The sequence below is a fragment of the Eurypyga helias genome, unplaced genomic scaffold (assembly GCF_000690775.1).
Source record: "Eurypyga helias isolate BGI_N326 unplaced genomic scaffold, ASM69077v1 scaffold38955, whole genome shotgun sequence".
Taxonomy (NCBI): domain Eukaryota; kingdom Metazoa; phylum Chordata; class Aves; order Eurypygiformes; family Eurypygidae; genus Eurypyga; species Eurypyga helias.
The window spans coordinates 24,839-40,296 of record NW_010252908.1 but is presented as its reverse complement, the minus strand read 5'-3'; the positions used below and the strand labels follow the sequence as shown (position 1 = coordinate 40,296).

At 41.8% G+C, this 15,458-nt stretch overlaps 1 protein-coding gene across 1 annotated transcript; it reads left to right on the top strand.

Moving 5' to 3' along the window:
• Positions 1 to 1,364: 1,364 nt before the first annotated feature.
• ASB14 (ankyrin repeat and SOCS box containing 14) lies at positions 1,365 to 9,634 on the top strand. Its single transcript, XM_010152507.1, has 10 exons — positions 1,365 to 1,474; positions 1,992 to 2,046; position 2,289; positions 3,390 to 3,521; positions 3,615 to 3,773; positions 5,617 to 5,862; positions 6,078 to 6,249; positions 7,222 to 7,765; positions 8,590 to 8,743; positions 9,441 to 9,634. The coding sequence occupies exons 1-10, from the start codon at positions 1,365 to 1,367 to the stop codon at positions 9,632 to 9,634; spliced, it is 1,767 nt and encodes a 588-aa protein (XP_010150809.1).
• The last annotated feature ends 5,824 nt before the right edge of the window (positions 9,635 to 15,458 follow it).

The window sequence follows — 15,458 nt, the reverse complement described above, 5'->3', positions numbered from 1 at the left end:
TTCCAAACTTTGTAAGTGGCCTGTTGACAACTTCCTTCATTTTGGTGTGCTCATTCATTTTCTAATTTATTTATTTGCATTCAGTTTGGCTTATTCTTTTTATTTTTGGTTGGCTTTTGTAGGCCAACTATCTTAAAAGAAGTGGAAGTTTTGATATGGTAGAGCAGATGAGAGGTTTGAGCCAGAACATCTGCAACTTTCATCTGTGGTAGCATGTAGCTGAATATACAAAAGAGCGGTGTGACTGCTTATGCATATAACAGTGTACCTCTACACAGGTTATATTATTTAATGATTGATTTGATTGTTAATAATTTTTATGTTTTCTTCTTAAATTTTAACATTCAGACTTAAGAGACTACCAGTGGGATTTATTTCATGCTCCATTGTTTGTATTACAACCTTGAAAGGGTAAAAATATTTTTAATGGAAGCCTTTCAATTTGGCAAACTTTTTTTCAACTAATGCTATTCTTAAGCCTTTTTTTTCCCTCCATTAACTCCATTGTGGTTACACCAGTGTGTTTTATTTCTGCCTGTATTTGGATATATATTTTTGCAATATTTCATATATATCCCTTACAAGTATTAGAAAAACCTAGGCATGCATTGATGAAGAATGCAGAATTGTAAGTTTATGTGTTCTAAATGGCTGTAGATTATGTACATAAGGTGGTAAAGTTGGTCTTTCTTCAAGCATGGAGTTTGATGTTTCAGCTGGAAGGCTGCTGCACACAATAACACAAATCTACAATACTTTCCTGACTACAAGGTATGGCCCTAACAATATCTTTTTGAAACAGTTTGAACAAAAGCTGTTCTTTAAAAAATTCTATGTCCTTCGCTTGCCCTTCACTTCCAGGCCCTCTGTGAACAAACCGAAAAAACCTCCCGAGTCTTACTGCACATCTGTTTTCTGACTAAGGAAATATCAGAGCACAATTGTGATGATATCTGAGTCTCTAAAAGACTTAATAGAGAATGGCTATTTATCTGGAAACTAAGTTTTACTGATTTTTGTTGCTTTCTATCAAGTAATGCCAGAACAAGTAGCTGTTCTGTGTGTTCAGTCTGTGGAACAGAGATAAAAGCTGGCACATCTATTGGAATAGAAAGCCTTTACTCTGTTCTGAGGAGAATAACTCTCTGCAGCACAAACGTAAATACTTGGGAGAAGGCTGGGGTTTGAGATGGAAAAGTTCCAATTAATTTATTTTAAACTATGTTTCATACCTGTTGCTATTTAAACAACTATTGCTATTTTTATTACTCCAGATTTAACTTGAAGGTTTCACACCTGCTTCCGATTAAAAAGCAGTGTTTCCTTAAGAAGAGTAATCCAGGTTGTGCTGATTTGCCACAGACATGCTGGATGGTGATTCTGATGATGAAATCCCTACCCAACAAGCTATTCAGGAAAGCTTACAAGATAGGCATAAAACTGAAACAAGTGGCAGTGCAACAGTGGATGGAAGGTAATAAGTTATTACTTCTGTTCTGGCTGTTTTCTTGGCATCATTATAAACATGCAGTAACCTTATTTGCCTTTGTGATTCTGTGTGTTGTATTGTTCTGACCTTGCCTCATGGGTACTGCAAACAACTGGTGGCTCATTTGTTCCGAGTTCTCCATGAAAAAAAAATATAGCCATTTCCTTGAAAATATGGAATGTATGAAACTTTCAGGTGTTTTACATCAATATCTAAATGAATACAAGGTTTTATGAAGAAGTGTGTGATGTAAAATTAGATTAGTATGGTAGCTTTCCCTCATTTAGTATTTAATTGTTGGCCTTTGTGTGAAAAATTCAGTATTTATAGTGGCATGGGAAGACCAATTAAAAATGTGTTTTAACATGCTAAAGCCTGACAAAACCTACTTACATATATCTAACATGCAGTCTAGACCTGAGTATCTAAATTAAGGTTTAATTGTATCCTGAACATCCCATTAATTTTTACTTCTCACTTTGTTTTTGGTCTGTTCATGCAGTTTCCGGTATACTTCAAGTAAAGAACATGGAAAGATAATTGCAGCAATTCGGACAGTTAAGTACAAATACACTGCACTAAGCTTATACCACTTGGATATTGCATTGTTGAGCAATGCCTACATCGTAGGTGTTTGAGCACCTGATTTAAGTTCAGTTTTTCTTTATATAGTTTTGTGAGGAATAAGCCAACTAAAACGAGGACACCTAAAAGCTAATTTATTAGATGGTAATGGGATGGGTTCAAATGTCACTTCTCTCTCCAGTGCAGATTCCAGTGCTTCATCTCCTGAAATTAGGGTAAAATGCCAGGCCTTTCTTGTAAAGTAAGCAACAGGATGGCAAGGCTCCATGTCAATTAATACTTCATCAAAGCATTTGCCACTTTCTGAGATACCCAGATTAAGATCCCTCCTCTACCTGCAGAGTGTTCCAGAGTTGTTCCTTAACTGCCAAGCTTCACTGTATTTCAATATGAGATGCTCTTAGTCTGCTCCTCTGAAACCTCTACTTTTTGTGGTATAACCCATTTGTATCCTGAGTCACAGAGATAACTAAACAATGAGCATAAGTAGCAGAGTTGCTTGGGCAGTTTTCTGGCAGTGGGAAACCTTCAGTCCAGTCCTTTCACATGTCGTAGTAGTTTTAGAGCTATTTAGTGGAGTAGGAATCAAGAAACCAAGTCTTTTCTGGAAAAGCAAACACTATGAATGTTTCACACAAAATGGAGAATGTGTCTAAACTCTAGTTACTCTTGCTGCCTGGCCTTATGAATATATAATCTTCCATATGTAGGAGACCTTCAGCAGCAGAGATTGAGACCAGCCTGACCCCTCACCCTGCAGTTGTAACTAACAGAAGGGCTGGCTGCTTTCTCCTGGGAATGATGGGATAAAAAACAAGAACAGAAACCAGGCCTCTACTTAAACAGGCTTTCCAGCCAAGAAACTTTTGCTGTTTCTGGATGAGATATAGAATTGAAAACATAATCAGTTGTGTTGATTAAAGATCCAATAGGATTGTTAGTAAAAGCAGGAATAATGAGATAGGTCTCAACCCATTAAATCAGCTTCATTTTACTTTTGCCAACCTAAATATTTTTTCCTACGGTTTCACTAGGACACCTGTTTAAACTTTCATGCATTATTGCTCATGAGAGAGTTGTATTTGAAATATTTTAGTCATACTATTATAAATACATTCTTCAATGTATAATTCAGAATGCTTTGTGAGTTGATGTCAAGCATTGATTGTTCCATTCATGTAAACCACCCTCTGAGGGAAAAAACCCCAAGTTGTTTATTCTACATACACGGATGGGATAAATGACAATATATTAGTTGCCTGAATTTTGGTTTATGATGTGTAATGAGATACGCATCTGTCTTAAAATCTCACAGGCCAAGAAGAGGCATTGATGAAGTTGGTGAAGCACAGTGCTGCCTTTGAAGAAGCAGATCCGCATGGCTGGCTTCCTGTGCATGAAGCTGCAGCACAGCTAAATAAGAACATCCTTGAAATAACTTTGAAAGGTACAGAGTCCTGGTTTTCCACCAGAAGTTTTACAAAGTCAGGTTTAATGAATCATCCAGCTTCAAATGTGTTCTGCTTTTTCTGTGTTTTAGCCTCCCGTGCCATTACGTGGGAACAGAGCACTCTAAAAGGGGAAACGCCTCTCCTGGTGGCAGTAAGGAATTGCTTTGTAGACAATGTCCGCTTTCTCCTGCTCAGTGGCTGCAATCCCAATGTTAAGAATGAGGAGGAAGATTCTCCTTTAGTTATAGGTGAATACCTTATTTAGGGGTGGAGAGGTGGGGGAATGAGATGACATTGTAGTTACACATTTACGTTTCAATTTGACGTGTTTGACTTCAAATCAATATGTAAAATATTTTGCTATAAGGAGGAAAAAATGTTAATGTCGTTATTGATTGTGGCTGTCCCTGTCTGCTTATCTTACACAGTGTGAAGGATTTAAATGAGCTGACAGTTCCAAGATAGGGACTGTCACAACGAAGTTCTTAGCAATATTTATTATTTAATGTATTATCCTTATTGGTCTACTGAAGTATGGGAACATACAACTAGGAGAAGCTAAAAATCTTTCTCTGAAGTCTGATGGAATGCAGGGAGCCCCAGACACCTACCATTTTCCATCCCCCAGTTGCAGAGAGTTTGAGGTTCAGGTTGAAGATACATCTTTTTATCAAAGAATCAAATAGCTTTCTCCATGAAGTGCAGAGTGTCTTCCTCTGCTTTCCTTGGCATCGTTTATGCAGTGGTGCTGGATAAGCAGGTCCTTCTGCTTCTTCATGCTACTACTGTTCTTCATGTCTGTAGGCATAAAGCATCCATATGCTCTGCTTACATGGTATCTCTGTCATTGGTTCAGCTTCTCTTTCTCCCAAAACCATGGTAAGTGGTTTGGATTTTCAAAAATTATAGCAAACCACCCTGATTTGTCTGCATTACATAGAGCATAAACCAGTGTTTGTCCCCATTCAGACACTGTTGGAACTAATCTGTGTGACGAGTGAAGAAGCTAGCCAGACCTAAATTCTTGGTTCACTTCGCTTTGAATGTTTTTTGTTGAGGAAGAAGGTCCCATACCTAGTATCTGTCTTAGTGTGAAGGCCATTTTAATCTCATCATGCATAAGAACTCTAATTCTTGATTTCTAAATGACCATATTTTGCCAAGATGTTTTTTAAAAGTGTCCTATGATCATGTCATTTGCTTCCATCAATTTGGACTGTAATTCTGTATTGGAAGGGTATTTTTTTCAAAACTGTTGTTAAAGGAAGAGGAAAAATCCTATCAACCACCTGTAGGACCCTCAGTCCATCCTTTTGAAATGACTAAAGCTTCTAGTCAGGGCCACATGCTCAGAAAAGATTAGAGGATTCACTTTTGAAGTGCACTGTATTAAAATGCGCCATCCCCCAAGAAGGGGGTGTGTGGGACTTATCTAAAGCAGCCATGGAGGTTACAGATAATGGGACGTCACAGGTTATAGCATGCTGTCAATGATATTTCAAGCAGCTGTGGCACATGAAGCTTCTCTGCCTAATCTCTCTCAGAGAAGGACACTCAGTCTTCTACGCTGCACAGCCTGGAAGATCAAAGAGAGAAGGAGGGAAAGGTGTTCCCTATTCATTCCATCTACTGGACCCAATGCAAATGACTCCTAAGATCCTTACTGACTTAACAGATCAGGCTTATTAAGCTAAGAAGGCATATGACAGAGTCATTTTAAACTTCATTTCGTATGATGGTAACTGCTCATGAAGATTAAATAGGGCTGTGAGTGGGCCAGCTTTTGGCTGCACCAAGTCCCTGTGCATGATCTCCATCTAGTGGGAAGGAAAGTTGCATTACTGAACGCAACAGAGGATTACGGAGAGAAGAGATTAACATAAAATTATTTATTTGTATAGCTAATGTTATTCTGGAAGCAAAGAACAGACCTGTTGATCAGTTAAACCTTTCAGTGTAGTGTGACATTTCTCAGGGTATAAATAGCACTGCCAGGAACAGCTTGAGCCTTTCTGGGCTGCCACATAACAGAAGCCACAGTGCATAGAATAGAGTAACATTCTGGCTGACACTTTGCTTATTGTCTTACAGCAATTAAGCATGATTCGTATGAGATGGCCTCCTTGTTGATAAATTCTGGTGCAAAAGTGAATCTGCAGTGTGTCCACAAGAGGACTGCTCTGCATGAGGCAGCCAGACTAGGTAGGAAGGATCTGGTGAAGCTTCTCCTTCGTTCTGGAGCAGATCCTGACCCCCGCAGTGGATATGGGCTCACACCTCTAGCACTGGCTGCACAGATCGGACATACAGAAATTATGGAGCTCTTACTGCAAAAAGGTGAGACTTTATTATATACAATGCTACAGGAAGAGAAGGTTCAGGAGGGGTCTATCTTGCCAATGCTATAGATATCTGATGGGATGGTGTAATGAAGACAGAGCCAGATTCTTCTCATTGATGCCCAAGAACAGAACAAGAGGCAATGGGCACCAGTTAATTACTTCTAGATACTTACAGAGACTACTGTGAATATCCTTGATGCTTCTTTCCAGGTGCAAATGTTCTTTCACAGGCAATGGACTGTGCTTCTGTATTATTTGAAGCAGCAGGAGGAGGAAATCCAGACTCTCTGAGTCTTTTGCTAGAATATGGGGCTGATGCCAACGTACCAAAGCACTCGGGTCACTTGCCAATCCACAGAGCTGCATATAGAGGACACTTTCTGTGAGTTCATATACTTAAAAATCAAGTAATGGTGACACCGGAAGTACTGATTTAGCTAATTCTACCATATTCAAAGTAGGCAGCAAATCTGTAGTTTTGTAGAAGGAGTTCTTCTTGACATTGTAAATATGAGTTTTCTGTGTCTGAGCATGACAGAGCAGTGAGGATAAAATCTTCCTCACGCTAAGATGAGCGTACTGATTCCTATAGTATTTCCCCACTTGTCTCTAGTAACATTGTCCAGTCTGATGTTGAGGTTCCTAGGATGTCCTCACTCTCTTTAGGTATGCCTCCTCTCCACCCCATCACTGTACAGTAAACGTACTAAATAAACAAATCAACTTAGGGGATAGGGGTTATCTCTGTTTTGAAGACAGGAAGGCTACTGGAAGATATTTATGCTAAAATCACAACCAGTAAGTGAGAAACAAGTCTTCCATACTAGGAATGTTGCACTTTGGTTAAGAATCTGAGGATTCTTAATTTGTATGTTAATATTTTAAATATATTAATTAAGCTATATTTAAACTTAATTGTATTTTATTTATTAAATTATATGGTATATATTAAATTATACCTTATATGTATTCATGTTATATTATATTTATTAATTCCCTAATTCCTATAGGTTAAGCAATAACACTATGCTCTCAACATTCAGGACAAGCTTCTACTGAGAAGGAATCATTAATCCTCTAGCAAGGAATGGGATTGTTCATGAATAATAGTCTAATAGAATAATAATTTGTGTAGTAGGTGTGAAGTCAGTATCCATTGCTGGCTAACTACCTGTTTAGTTAGCTGAAGTCAGTACAGAGGTGTAGTGTGCCGTGGTACTGATTGGGAAGATTAAGACCAGTGTATACAGTCACGATGAACTCTGAAGCCCAGCAACACAGGCAAATTCAAAGATTGAGCTAGGAGAACCAGTATGTTTAAAATGCTAAGATTCTTCTTTTTATAACTCTTCAGAGCCCTAAAAAATTTAGTTCCAGTTACCAATTTTGATGCCATTAAAGAAAGTGGGATAAGTCCAGTTCACTCAGCAGCAGCAGGAGCACATCCTCAGTGTCTTGAATTTCTCCTCAAGTCTGGATTTGATGCCAATTTTATGCTGGATCAGAGAGTCCGCAAAGGCTACGATGACCACCGGAAATCAGCCTTGTACTTTGCCGTTTCCAATGGAGATATCTGTTCGACACAGTTGCTGTTGAATGCTGGAGCCCTGCCGAACCAAGATCCCATCAACTGTCTCCAAATAGCCTTGAGAATGGGCAACTATGAATTAATGAATCTACTGCTCCGACACGGGGCTAACGTCAATTACTTCTGCAGAGTGAACACAACACATTTTCCCTCGGCCCTGCAGTATGCTCTGAAAGACGAAGTCATGTTAAGAATGCTGATGAGCTATGGGTACGATGTGCACCGCTGCTTTGATTGCCCGCGGGGCAACAGCTCGCATTCCCAGTATGTGACTGATGGGTGGACTTCTACTGTTATCAAAGATACAATGGTAGGTATATCAGATGGCTTCAGAGGTTGGTTTACTACCAGCATCCTTCCAAGAACTAAATAAAAAGTACTTAAAACAAAGTTTTGAAACTGCAAGACTGTTTCCTCATAAAGGAAGGAATAGACAAGGCTTTAAAATTAAACAGATGTTGCCATGAGGCCTGGTTCATGACAGCAAATGATGATAAACAGTATTTTTGAATTGTGAAGATGCAGCTAATGATCAGCATGGAATTGGCTCTTCAGGGCAGTCTTGTCCGTGCTGTGAAAGCAAGGACTTGCAAGCTGGCTCGCAGGGTTGTCTCCTGTCATAGCACCAGTACTGGGAGGCTGCTGGAAGGACACCCCAGAGCTGGCAGCAATTCACAAATTCCTGGACTGACCTAGAGGTGTCTAGAGATACCCGTCAGTGTCACTGTTTGGCAGTTTGCAAAGTCCACTTTAACCTAATAAACCCTTCTTTAACCCAAAGATAAGGGTGTGTGACATGCACTGGGCTGGTGGATCCCCCTCTTCAGTATGCTGGGACACAGGTCTAAATTCCACTTAGGGAGTAGTAGAACTTCTTGTTAAGGACTTCGTTGCCAAATATACAGCTGCTTAAGTTCATTTTTGATCTAGTACAAAATAACCGTCTCTCGGATTTTCAGATTCTGGCAGTGAGGCTTAATATGAGCTGTGACCACCTCTGCAGCTCCTGACCGACAGAAGGCTCATTCTCCCTCGCGTCCTGCTGACGTTATTTAACTGCTCTTGTCCTCCAGAGGCAAAAGTCATTTCCAGGAGTACTGAATGTTTTCCTATTAAACGTTTTGTTTCTAACAGTTCTGCGAAGTGATAACCTTGTCATGGTTGAAGCATCTGTCTGGGAAGGTGGTGCGAATAATGTTGGATTACGTCGATCGCGTTAACATCTGCTGGAAGCTGGAAGCAGTTCTCAAAGAACAGGAGCTCTGGCCGGACATCAGTTCCATTCTAAGTAAGTATCTGATGTTTACACTGGAAATGACAAACAAGCTGGTTTGGGACTGGGGCCTTGTTTGCTGCCGGTATTTTAGTTTTCATTTCTTTACCTCAGACTGGTGCTTTGCTTGACCCTTGTTAGGCCAGAAGTTGTATTTTGACAGTAAGAGACCTCTTAAACAAAAATCAGTCTATGTAGGATTTAAAGTCTCTCTCAGAAAGCCGATAGAGAGTAATTGCACAGTTTAGGTGGAGCACTTGGGAACTTCACTGACAATGTAGACAATGCAAGCCTCCTCAGGGGGAGGAAACCTTTTCCCCTGGTCTTCAGGTGGTGGAACAAATCCAATGAATGACTGGTTTTAATTGATTTAATTCCAGTCTAGGTTAACTCTAGGTCCTCTTTGTCTGTGTGTAGATTAAGTAGTGACTCATGGCTTTGCTTTTAGTAGATTCTCCAGGTTGACAGAAAATGGGCACCATTTATTTGGGGTTAAAGTACATTCCCCAAACTTTACTACTTGCACTGGCCTACATTTAGTCAGCTTAGAAACCAAATCTGTTATTTATAAATGTAACTGAGGTGTTCGGGCTGAGGGAGAAAGGCCAGATCCCCACAGGTCTGTTGTTCAGGCAGCAGAGTATTGAATAAATAAACTGAACACAATTTAATAAACAACTTAAAAATATCACTCTCACCTTCTCCTCCTTAGCAAATCCTCGCTCTCTGAAGCATCTTTGTCGTCTGAAGATACGAGAATGTATGGGCCGGTTGCGCCTCCGTTGCCCTGTCTTCATGACCTTCCTTCCACTGCCAAACTGCTTGAAAGACTACATCCTGTACAAGGAATATGACCTGTATGGACAGGAAAACTTCACCGGCATCTACAGCCTCAACTGTACATAACTGTGAGTTCTATATTTTGAAGGGAATGTGGCGTGGATGAAGACTATCATCTTATGCAGCTCCTTTTTTCTTTTGGGATTCTCTCTCCTACGTGTATTAAGGAATACCAGCATTTCCCCCTCACCCCCTGAAGAAAATGGGGAGAACCCCAAAATGTAAGTACTGGTGATCCCATTCTCCATATCTCCTGGAATATAAACTATCTGAAAGTCATGGCAATGGTATGGAAAGTTATAACAACAGTATTTTAAACAGCGTGAAAAGTTAAGGAACTGCAAACTGTAGGGCTGCCAACCTTGTGTTATTGCCAAGATAAAGCCTGTCACCACAGGAAACGCTACCCCCACTGCAGCATTAAACTTGGAGATTGGTTAAAAGTCAGGGATTTCACTAAAACCAGGAAGGGACATAGTTCTTTTCCCTCTTGCACATCCCTCTCTCACCACCAAGATGTTTTGTTTGTGAAGTTTGTGTTGAAGTGCTGAGGAGCAGCCTAAGTAGCTTTTCTTTTGCACCCGATGAAGCAGGCCCATGTTCGACCTAGTGAAACGGGATTAAGAGCCGCAGAACGCTCTGCTTAGCACAGCCCCTCCTGGGCAATACTAGGCGGTGTTTCTGACAGACGCCGTAGTTCTGCATCCCGTTCTCAGGTACTGATGTGCCTCAGACACTAGGTATTTTGAGTGCTCTCTCTAGGACGAGGTTTTCCTTTTCCAGTGCTGCCTACAGCCTGCTTGCCAGGTTGGGAGTTGCTCTTCGTAGAGCTGGAGCTTATGCGGCTGGAGCGCTTCACCCGTCAGCAGTCAGCTGTCTTAGAGTGAGTTACAACACTGCCCCCAGACCCACAGTGTGCCTGGTCTTTCTAAAAATACTGCATGTCAGTCCCTATTTTAGAAAAAAAAGCTGTTTAGCCACACACTTGGCATTAGTAGCATTTATTCCTTCATTATCAAGTAAGTATAGGGTTTTTTCCTAGTTATACATGCATCTTTATCACAGGAGTTACGTAATTCAAAAGTCTGCTTTTCCCCAGAAAAATCTACAAACCTTATAAAATACAACTGTGACCACACCGCAGTTACGGCCCACTGCTTTTCCCACGGTGTCGGTCATACAATAAGCTAGTGACGCCCGTGAAGGGATGTCTCGGTACGCACGGTAACGGTGGTGCTGGTACAGCCTCCGGAGGTGTGAATTCTGACCGTCGGCACCGCCCCAGCTCCGCAGAGCACTACGTGGTGCCACGTGACCACAGCAACATCTGCCCGAGGCAGCCAGCTGGGACGTAAGCATCTTCTAACAGTCAGTCTTTGATTGTTGCCAAAATTCCCGAGTACAGTAACTTCCTCTGGGGTTATCTGGATAATGCGACTAAAATTGAGAGAACTGAGCCACACTTGGACAACAGAGGGATGTAACTTCGTTCAGTGGAAGGGAACACGCTCCCTGGAGTCAGTATCACAAAAAATGCAGGTTTTTGCATCAGTACAAATCCCACCCAGAAAGTTTCTGTATTTAAGCTTTGATGTAATGTACAAAATGCTGCCTGAAGCCCCGGCTGACTGTGTGTACTATCCACGTTTCCGAGATGAAGACACAACACCCAAAGCTGACGTAGGTATGCCACTGGAGGTTTTTAATACAGCTGTTCTGGGACAACGGGCAAGTCAGTCTCAAATGCTGCAAAATCACTTACACTTCACTACACCAGGACCAGTCCCGAATGTCGTCAGAAGGATTCGACCACTCCACTCTGTTATAGAAACGACCTGGCAGACTGTACAAAATCCTTGGCTTGCAACACACACTTCGTAAGGAACACGAGTGCATTCACAATGACACACCGACTTATGCTGACAGCTTAGGTACTGCTGTGGCAGGAAAATAAAAATCAACTTACTGCTTGGTTAAAAAGAAAAGCCTTGGAAACTAACTGACTTGCAACAGATTTTGCAAAATACAGCGACAGAAAGAATATACAGTATCAGCTCCTGCTGTCAGGCTACACGGCCTCTCTACTAAATTCACTAAGCAGAGGCAGGTTTCTTTCTGTGAATTATTTCTTTAGGAACAAAAGACTGTATCGGAACATCATTTTCTCCATTGGCTTCTCCTAAATTCTGTGCAACTAATTCATCAGAATTTACCTTAAACACATGCACAGTCAGATTTGCCTCTTTACATCAGTGTACATGAATGATGTCATCATAAACAGCTTCAGCTGTTTCAGGGGTTTCAGCTCTGGGTTTACATCCATATGAAGATGAAATGTGACAGCACTATAGAGGGGGAATGTTCCTTAACTCTTGATATTACTTTCCTGTTAGACAGTGAATTGCCTTCATCCAATTTCAAACCTAAACAGATAAGAAAGTAATAGACTACCAAACGCAGATTAGTTCACACTACCCACTCGTGACCAATTCTATACATACGGCTAAAGTGGGTGACTCCTGTCTTCTGCTTTAGTTGTGGAGAAGTTCCTTAGTGGGCACAGGGGAGAGCTGGGTGCTGTCTGTATGCAGTAAGATGCATGCCCATAAGCACACGTTACGTGTTTTGACACTCACACCGTTACATACGTAACGTATGGGAGTCGAAACGTCTGACAGCAAGACTTGCTTGGTCTGCAGTGTGTAAATCTGCACAGTGTAACAAACTTCACAGCCCCCGCCTGAGGGGACGCATGTGGCACTTACTATTAGCCTGCAATGAGCAACATAAAAACGTATCCCTAAACGACACCGCTGATTCAGTGCCTCTGCAAAGGCGCTTTAAAATCAGGTGCTTGAAAGGACGTTCTCAGGAGTGTGTGAAATAACGATAGGTTTGCATGAAGCAAACGGCAGCCGGAAGTGCTGGAAAGATCAGTCTGTAAGTAAAAGGCAACAGGAAGTATCAAACGGGAGAACTAAATGGCAGGAGAGGAAACCAACTGGTAACTTAGAGTGATCAAATGCTCAGGTGGTGAAACCCTGCTGCGGCCGTTCCCAGAAGCACACAAGCTGTTTATATTACAAGTCATGCTCTCAAGGAAAACACTACATGCTCCTTTTTTAATTAACAAAAATGTTTTCCAATGAGGTAGTTCTAAACTTCATAGGGAAAAAAAACCCCAGCACATAGTTTTTTATTTCTGGAGGAGGGCAGAGGTGACAGCTCGGCAGCTGTATTTGTCTTGAGGTGTTTCTAATGAACAAGCCATGTGCCCTCCCCTTCAGCAAACCTCAGTAGTTCTCACCCCACTAACTCACTGCGCCACTCCAGCTCATCTCTCCGGACTTGCCATTTGCTCTGGCCGCCTTCACCACTCGCCCTGCTGCTTTTGTATCCTTCTTCCCCTCATTTTGCACCAGTGGCACAACAAGCAAAAAACCCCTCATTACATTCATGTGTGTCAGTCTTTCTTTAAACATTCCCTTCATTCATATCCCTTTTTTTAGTGGTTAAGATGGGAATCATCCACCACAAATGAAATGCCCTTCACTCCTGTGCTGCCTGTTTTAGAAAACTACATTTAAGGGCATAGATGGAAAGCCAGAAAAGCAAGTGGAGTAATTCCAATCATGGATCGTTAAATCTGAAAAATCCCTTATGACAGTAAATTCATCTGCCAACTTTCTTCTCCTGCTTTCTTCCTCATCACTGTGGATGTATGTCTAAAACAGTAATGGTAGGTGTCAGGAAAAAAATAGTGTCATTTTCTGACACTTCTTCAGTAAGGCTGACGCAAACCCGTCAGAAATGCTTTCTGGCGACACTGCTGCTCTGTTACCCGTCTTCCATGTGGAGCAGGGCTGCTGCAGCTAACCTGGGCAACACCATCTGTCCTACCCTGACAGCCTGGGGGACTACGTGCCACAGACAGGAGAGGACTGATGCCATTTCAGAACTACTTCATCTTCTGTACCTACTGTATCTTCCGCAAGTAAGACACAGTAACCTTGAGCTGTGCTGTCATAGTTGATAGAAAGCAGAAATATCAGTAAGTAAAAGCAAACAAAGAAAAAACCAAAAAGAGAGAAACATGAACTGGAAGGATTTGCAGAGACAAACTGGCTGCCATGCAACTACTTGTAAGCCTAGATATAGGCACAAAAAGGGAAAAAATTGCATCTTCTGCCTCTCTGTACATTTTTGTTGGCAAGGATAAAAACAGTCTCTTGAGAGCTGAGAACAGAAAACTACTTATGAAATAAAAATGCGACTCCTCTTTAGAAAAAAGAGCCTCGGATTTGTGTGGTCCATGTGACAGTGTGCTAGCCAGATCTGGCCAGAGGGCAATGCCATTTGGCCGGACCGGCCAGGAGCCAAAGCAAGTATTTCTGCAAGTACCTGGCTGCTCTGGGGATGACAAATGTATTGGAAGAGGAGTTGCTAACTAACTTGGGAAAAGAACCTGGCTGCTCCCTGCTGCTCAGCCTCCCCTTCCTCCGTGACCCCTTCCCCAGGCTGTGGTGCCAGCAGCATCTGCTCACCACTGCTCTAGCTCCCGCTGCAGCAGCCGCCCCGGCACAGCGGAGTGGTGATCCTGCCCAGGTGCAGCAAGGGCAGGCGCCCTCCCTCTCTTTCCTGGGACAGCAGCACTGCTCACACCCCCAGCGTAAGGGGTGGGAGGAGACGGCGGCCTTCAGCCAAGGCAAGGCGGCTCCAGTGCCTGAGGAGAGCCAAGATCCCTCTCTGCACCTACAGCCATCTATAGCCAGAGTTCCTGAGATTCCCTACTCCCTTTATCAGCACGGAGCAGCTCCAGTGCGGGGCTGGCCCAGCACCCGCAGAAGGGGAGATGCTCCGAAAACTGTTTCCCTTCCTCGATGCCAGAAATGCCCTGCAGCAAACCGTAGAACACTCATAACTGTTACAACTTGGAGTATAAGTTCTCTTTCTACACTGCCTTCCTACATTCGGTTATTTTCACGCCGCTAATAGAGATACCTCTTCTATTCCACTGGATTTTAGTATTTATAGTCATTAGTGCAAAAATAAATATTTCTCTTCAAACAAGTTTTCTCTTCTGGATCTAAAAGGTGAATGCACATTTAGTACTATACAAAATAAATATTACACAGGGTATGGAACACCGAGTTCAGGTTTACAAGCTGTAAACAGACACTGCTTTGAAAAGTGTTTATGGGATTGACTCTGGGATGTAGGATTACTTCAGAGCTAGGAAATTCTCTTTGCAAAAATCTATTTCCATAAAAAGACTTACAGAGCCTCAACTCATTTCCAGTAAGGGTAGTGTACTGGTGGCAAGGCATTTACATATTCCAAAGATTATTCAAATGATGGAATTTATGGTGTTCCTGCAACTCTAAGCATGGTTTATAAAAAGGGAACTCAAAGGCTTGTTACTACACGTACTGGGGAAAAACCAAGAACGTGGCACTTGTGCTACAAGAATATACACATTATTCTTATCATTTGATAAGGAATGCTTCATACATTCCTCATGCAGCAAAGTGCAACTGCCTCTCAGCTAGGCCTGACGGTTATCTTCTCCTCCTGCTGACTGAAGTCTTTCAGCATTATATTCACCAAAAAAATCAAGACAGTATCATACAGTGCAATAGGAAATGAACAATAAGATCCTTCTGTCTAGCATATTGCACATCTCATGGATGTTCATAACGATTTTTCTTTCTAAATCTAAGTTATGTGCAACAAACCAGGTAAAGCTTAGCACTGTCTTATTTCGACATCCGCTTTTGTTTCCAGCAAGGTGTTCTCCATTCTGCAGCAAAAAGCACAAATTTCAGTGTACTGCTGAAGCCCAATGAGTGTGAAGTTCTGCCTCAAGAGCAGCCAATTGCAGAGACGTAAG